At 38.5% G+C, this 7,500-nt stretch overlaps 1 protein-coding gene across 1 annotated transcript in view; it reads right to left on the minus strand.

Moving 5' to 3' along the window:
* Positions 1-7,500, minus strand: part of LOC143024941 (uncharacterized) — a 208,071-nt gene that overhangs the window by 39,837 nt on the left and 160,734 nt on the right. Inside the window, exons 6-8 of the mRNA XM_076184447.1 lie at positions 3,754-3,900; positions 2,571-2,700; positions 844-940 (exon numbers count right to left, since the gene is read on the minus strand). Of these exons, the coding sequence (XP_076040562.1) occupies positions 844-940; positions 2,571-2,700; positions 3,754-3,900 (374 nt within the window). The remainder of the gene's footprint in view (positions 1-843; positions 941-2,570; positions 2,701-3,753; positions 3,901-7,500) is intronic.

Genomic DNA, 7,500 nt, shown 5'->3' on the forward strand with positions numbered 1-7,500 from the left:
ATATATATATATGTTGAGACATTCTGACACGTTGATGTAAGCAGAGTAGGAAACACAGGAGTCTTTGTCTTGAGTTTATTCCTGACTAGTTTCGCAGGTATGCTTTGATAAAGCACACCTGCAAAACTAGTCAGGAATAAACTCAAGACTCAGACTCCCGTGTTTCCTACTCCGCTTACATCATATATATATATATATATATATATATATATACATACATATATATATATATATATATATATATATATATATATATATATATGGCTACATGTATCTGTAAATTTTTAAAATTAAATAGGGAACCCTTATATAAACTAGATCTTTAAAAATCTGCTGCTTACTGAAACGATGCTATCACCAAGCACCTCAAGAGATTTGATTAGATGGACACTTATGCTTCTTGCAAAACGGCATGATATATTGCACACATCCCATATCTCACACCCTTGTCAAACACCACAAAAACTTTACTTTCACATCAATATAAAAATATTTACAAATAACCAACACTTAAAATAACCTACAAGTCAGAATGTCACACCTCATTGACAAGTATTGTGGGTATAACCAAAGGTTTCGCATCAACTGTGTGGGACCGAAACCGTGACAGAATACGATGGTGAGGTGACGGGGGGGCAGATTTTGTGGAGGGTGTTGGAGAATGGCTCCCATAATGGAGGTAATGGTGGGGATGGGAGTTGTGTCGACCATAGAGGCGACTAAAAACGGAGGACGGGATACCCCGTGTCGACCACAATCGCCCTGCAAAGCAGATTTCGGAGGTGGTAGTGATGGACCCTGTGGAACTTCGGTTGTCACCCGACATGACGGAAGAGAACCCACCTTGTGAACTGAGACCTGGCACCCAATCAGAAGACTCCACCATGTCTGTGAACTCCTGTTCTTTTCTTAGGAAGTCGTTTACATCGTTTCCTTTTACCTGGAGAAAGACAAAAAGGAAAGAAACAAAGATGAACCATGAGCCTCAAGATAACATATCTCTGAACATGTTGACACTTTGAGAATCTAGCATACTGTTAGATAAAGATGAAAAACTGATTCACAATGTTTCTATGAGCATCAGTAACATCCTCAGTCAAAAAGGGGCCACTGCAATCAAACAACAGAAACAAATTTAACCTCTTTGCTACCAAGGGGGATGCCTTGAAGATTAAGAAAATAACCTGGGGGAAATAAATCAATCCATCACCCCTGGTCTCTCTTACACAAGACCCACAGCCTCCACGTGGGACCATGAATCACTTAGAGAAGAGATATTGTGTTGTTGTCTGGGGACTGTTAGTGTGGAGCATTGTAGTGTGAGGTGTTGTTCTTTGTCCTCTGTGTAGTGGTTGCATCCAGGGCACCCTGAATCCATGATCAGGCCCATTCTGTGTTGATACTGTCTTGATGCTGGATGGTAGCCTGAGTTCGACCATTTCATCTTATCATTTTTTTTTTTTTTTCAAGTAGGCTTGAGTGTTCTTTGTTATCATTTCATATTTACTATGCTGGGTTATTATAGTCCAGTCATCTGCATTATGAGAGAACATTGGTACTTAAGGTTCTGGAATTAGATCACTCATGAACAGGTTTAGCAGTAAGGGTGAGAGTCTTGTGCCATGAGGGACTCCACTGTGTAGTATCTTTGTGCCTGAGATTTGGTTGTTTTGGGTTACCTGCATTGTCTTCCTGCTATAAAGTTAGTCAACCACTTCTTGTCATTGTTATCGACATCTGTTTCAATGATCTCAAAGAGCCTGGGGGCAGAAAGTATAAGTATAAAGGAAAGGATTACTCTGTCATCTGCAACCTGTTTTTTGGGGAACCTTTAGAGGACATCCTTGGGACAAGGGAGGTTTTCTTCTACCACAAACACACGTCTTACTTTCACCCAAATACGACAAGATATTTCCAGTTGAATACACAGATGGTTTTAGTGTAAGGGTAGTAGGAAGGTGTTGGAATGGTTTTATTTTGTGTGCTGTCTGAATGAAGTATGAGGCAAGCCTGATAGGATGCAAACATACATGTGTATGAAGCTTTAGTTCTGGCACCAATTTCTGTGTCTGCCTTGGGATTTCGAATTTCGAATTCAGGTTACTCACAGTGAGAGTGATGTTCCTAAGCTAGCCAGGGCTGTAGAATCAGATAAGCTATAGCCCCTTCCTTACTGAGATGGTACTATGGAGATAAATAAAGTAGCCTAACTTTGGCCTGAATAATATAAAAAATAATATGGAAGAGGCTAGTCTCTTCAGCAGAGTGAAGATGGCTACATATAGGAATACCTCACTATACAACCAAGTTGCGTTCCCAATTGACTGGTCACAATGCAAAAATTTGTATATCAAGGTGGGTTTTACATGTAAATATTTGCCTGGGACTTTCACATACACCCAACATTTGTTTTACTTACTTTATGGCACTTTGTCGTATAGTGAGGTATTCCTGTATTTTGTTGTGATACATTTACACAATTTTGTTTGGAATGGACAGACCCTGGACTGTTACGGGTCATGAGTGATTGAGACTTTGCATAGATCTGGATATTTTTCATGCTCCCTTACCTGTGAGGGCCCTAGGAACCTTTCAGGTATCCGGGCCATTTCGTCACTTTCAGATCCACCGAAGCCCACAGAGAGGAGGAGGTCCACAGGGTCCACTTGTCGGGATTCGAGCAAAGATTCGATACTTGACCTGGAGAGGGAAATCTAGTTCATATTCATAATTCTTGATCTTAAGCATGAACTGTGACATGCTTATTTAAGGAAGTCAAGAAATGTGCACTAAAAATCATCCCAGTGATTCCATCATTGATGAACCTCACATTTTGGCAATATCTTCACCCTAACTACGTCTGATTAGCAACTGAATCCCAATGTTAATTGCAACAGCCAATGAGGCACAGGTCTGGCAAGTATGTTGCCATAATGTGAGGTTTGTATGGCGTTCTCTGATAGAGTAGGGGTGAGCCCTGCATCATGTACAGATAAAAATATTATGAAATAATAAATATATTCTAACGGCAATGACAGATGTAGCTTTCAATTGAAAAACACACACAGATAACAAAAAATTACTAAACAGTATTTCTTTTCAATTGAGAAAAAATAAAATGAGAAAATAGTTGAAGGGCAAGCACGGGTTAGTGAAGGTGCACCAAGTTCAAAAATAGCTGAAACATAAGCTGACCTTGCCTTGAATTTCCCATCAGAACATTACCCATTATTAAGAAGGTTGTGAGTGAGTGAGTGAGTTTGCCATGTTTTCTGTCACCAATAAGCAACATATCTGAAAAAGGTTGATTCATGGAGGTAGTAAAGAAAAGATTCAAGGCGTCTGAGCAGAAGTATTTACAGCATTCTTCTTTGTGCACAGATGAGTCTCCAAGCAGAGAGGAATGCTGTGTGATTCTGATCCATAGGGGCATCATTAAAGTCCCTAAAATTCTGATCCTGACGCAGTCAATACTCCAGTAAGAAGTGTGAGCAAGTTCAGCCTTCATGATCTACCACAGGACTCTGAGAGAGTTAATCCCTCCCATAATCAAACTGTCATTACATGAACTGCCATTATCCAAACATGATTTGTGTATATTCTATACAAATGTTATTCATGTGGAACTGAAGCTTTGACATTGGAGTGGATGAGTAGACACTGGGGGAAGGGTAATGATTTTACTTTGCTTGTCCAAACACCCTAAGCCCAAAAACCCTGATTGAAGTAATGTTACAAAGTCTTTGGCCTTACTTGCTCTGTATGGACAACCCAGAGACCTCACTCTGAAAGGAGGCTTGTTTCTCCCGGAGAGCAGCAAACTGCGTCCTCTTGTCCTCTACCTGGTTCCCTCCAGTTCCAGCCCGAATACTCTCCGGGACGTCTTGTAAAGTCAATGGTCTGTAACCGTCACACATATTTCAAAGTTTTATTCAAAATCTGACGGTCAACAAAAATTATATTTTTGTTGACTATCCATTAAAAATTAATATCTTTTAACTGTCAACAATTTTAAAAACTAGGATCCTTAACTGTCACGCAAATTTGAAAAATTAATTCAAAATCTAATGGTCAACATCCTTTAACCATCAATGAGATTGAAAACTATGATCCTTAACCAACACACCAATTTGAATAAATTATCTAAAATTTAACAGTTTACAAGGACTATAGATATGTTGAAAATCTGTTGTTCACATTCTTTCACCATCAACAGCTTTGACAATCATAGTCTTTGATCATCACACAAAATTGAGAATTCTATCAGGAATTGTTTATAAGAGCTATGCATATTTCAAATGTCCATTTATTAACATACCCTATTTTTTTTTTTTTTCTCTCTCAAAATTGTTCACAGTCAAAGGTCTGTAACTGTCATGGGAACTTGAATATTTAAAGTTTATGGTCTACAAGAACCATACATTTTGGGGAAAAAAATGGTCTGTAACACTGTCACATTATTTCTTCCTGGGAAGGCCCAGAGAGTGTGACAATGTTGCTAAAGAGGAAGTTGAGGTGAAAGAAAGAAATTCAGAGAAGTCAAGAGATCCTGCAATGACAGACAATGACCAATGGAGGACATTCATAAGGAAAGACAGATGAAAAGAGAAATGCTAACCATGACATAATTTTCAAACCTAGGAGTTAATGGTCATTAAGAAACAAGCATTTGAAAGAAACATTTAGTTAATGATTTCTATTCATCTTTTTTTTTTGAGAACTACATTTATTGTCTGCAACCATCACTATGTATTCATCTATATACAACAAGCTTTTCCCCCTTATAAGGGAGGTAGCCAACTCAAAGGCATGTACCTACTCCCATCCACCACACTTTCCCCAATCTCATCTTAGCTCCTTATGGATGACAGGTCATCCCCATATACCACCACTACCCTGGGTCAGAGGCAATGTAGCAAGACACAGTACATATGCAGCAAAGCTGCTTCAATTAATCACTGACTGCCCCTCCCCATCCCCTCATGCAGAAAAAGAGAAGATGGGGAGAAATCTCTTTGGGCTGCATCAAAATATCATTCACACATAGGCACCCCTTTACCCCCAATCCCCCACCCATCCCTTCCTTGCATAACATAATCATCTATACACACTCTCCACTTATCCCTATCTCCTGCCTTCTCCCTTCCTTGCTTAACAGATATTCCCATCTTTCTCAATATCCCCCTCACCCCATCCATCCATCTCATCCCCAATTGTCCTCTCTAGTTCACTCCCTCCACCTCTGCCTTCCACACCTCTTTTACTAATCTTTCATCACTCATTCTTTCCATGTGTCCAAACCATCCCAATAATCTTTCATCAGCCCTATCTGCCATCTCCTTTTCCACTCCCGCTCTCCTTCTCACCTCCTCATTTCTCACTTTATCTAGCATAGTAATCCCTACCATACTTCTCAGACACTTCATCTCAAACACATTTAAACTTTTCCTCTCTACCTTTCTTAAATTCCAGGTCTCTGCCCCATACAATACCATCAGCACAATCACCCCTTCATACAATCTCCTCTTTGCATCCATTCCCAGATGCCTATTTCTCATAATACTTTTTAATCCCCCAAGGCATTTACTTGTTTCTTTCAATCTACAATTTACCTCCACCTCCACTCCTCCCTTTCCTGCCACATGCAACCCCAAATACCTAAACCTATCCACTTCCTCCAACCTCTCCATCAGACAAAAATTAATAAGTATATAAATAAGTTAAAATAAAAATCAATAAAAATAGATATATAAATGAATAAATAATGATAAAGAAAATACAAAATAAGCAAATAAATAGATACATAAATAACATAGAAATTAAGAAAATTACAAATAAATACACAGGAAATAAAATAATATTAAAACAAAGAAAACAACAAAGTAAACAAAAATATAAATGAAATAATATTAGAAAAGTAATATTAGCCCAAGTGTGCTATAACATTTTGCAACTTTGGTCAAAACGAAGAATGCAATGCAAGCGCCAGACCTTAAAAGGGAGTGGCCAAACACGCCCACATCAACCGAGCAAGTGGGTCTGCCCCACACCTATCATATCTCTAAATCCCTTCCATTTCAATCTTTCCTTACACTAACACTCCAAATCCCCCCTCCCCCATCTCGCCCATCTTACCTATACTGCACTGTACTACTACGCCCACAGCATGAACAAACAAAACCCTGTCGACCAGCCTACCCTCTCTCCACCTTTGAGTAAACACAAACATGCATAAGACTAAATGACTTAACAAACATATTACAAATATTATTTTGGCCTGTTAGCGATGCAGTACAGATGTAAAAAAAAAGAATTCATGAAAGTAATAATTAGAGAAAAAATAAAAGTAAAATATAAATAAATTGTATACATTCAAAAATAAAAAGGTCGAATTTGGAAAAACAGCAAGATCAACAATAAAGCAGGCTGCCAATAGCAATGGAAGTAAAACTAAAAAAAATAAAAGAAAACAAATCAAAACAGAGAAAGAAAGACACGCGCCAAATTACTCAAGATAATAAGCACAGAAAAAGATTGCAGATCGCTACAAGAAGACCTGGACAAAATATGGGAATGGAGTCAGAGGTGTGAAGTGAACTTTAACATTAAGAAATGTAGTATAATGGAATTTGGAAAAAGCAAAAATAGAATATCGGGTCAATATAAAATTGGTACCAAGGAAGTCAAAAAAGTCGACTCAGAAAGGGACCTGGGAGTGATTATCTCAAGTGACTTGACACCTGATAAACATGTCAATAAATTAGTTGGAGAGACTTTTAACTTATTAAGATCAATGAAAGTGGCCTTCGACTACATGGATGAAGAAATGGTAAAGAAAATAGTGGTTGCACTGATAAGACCTAAATTGGAGTATGCTGCAACACTATGGGCACCTAGCAAAAGAAAACAAAACAAAACAAGAAAATTAGAAAGAATTCAAAGAGCAGCGACAAAAATGGCACCTACACTCTCAAATTTGACATACGAACAAAGACTGGATAAATTACATCTATCAACACTGGAACAGAGAAGAGAAAGAGGTGATTTGTTGACCATTTACAGAATTATGAAAGGGATGGAAGTTCTTGATAGAGACGACTTATTAAAATAGGACAGAAGAGAAACAATAGGACATGAGAAGAAGCTAATGAAGGACAGTTACAGAAGAAATTTGAAAAAAGAATAGCTTTCCACAAAGAGTGATTGATGTCTGGTACAAACTAAACAGGGAAACAGTGAGTGCCAAAACTATACAAGATTTTAAGAATAAAAAGGATTTGGAGAGATACGAAAACGGGTCACTACGAGCATAGCTCTCGTCCCGTAAAATACAACTAAGTAAATACGACTAGGTAAATACACACACACAGAGGGGGAGGAAGGGAGGGAGGGAAGGAGAGCGAGAGGGAGAGAGAGAGAGAGAGAGAGAGAGAGAGAGAGAGAGAGAGAGAGAGAGAGAGGAAGAGGGAGAGAATGAGAGAGAGATAGAGAGAGAGAGAA

The sequence above is a fragment of the Oratosquilla oratoria genome, chromosome 4 (genome assembly GCF_046742065.1).
Source record: "Oratosquilla oratoria isolate Oo_2021 chromosome 4, ASM4674206v1, whole genome shotgun sequence".
NCBI classification, from domain to species: Eukaryota; Metazoa; Arthropoda; class Malacostraca; order Stomatopoda; family Squillidae; genus Oratosquilla; species Oratosquilla oratoria.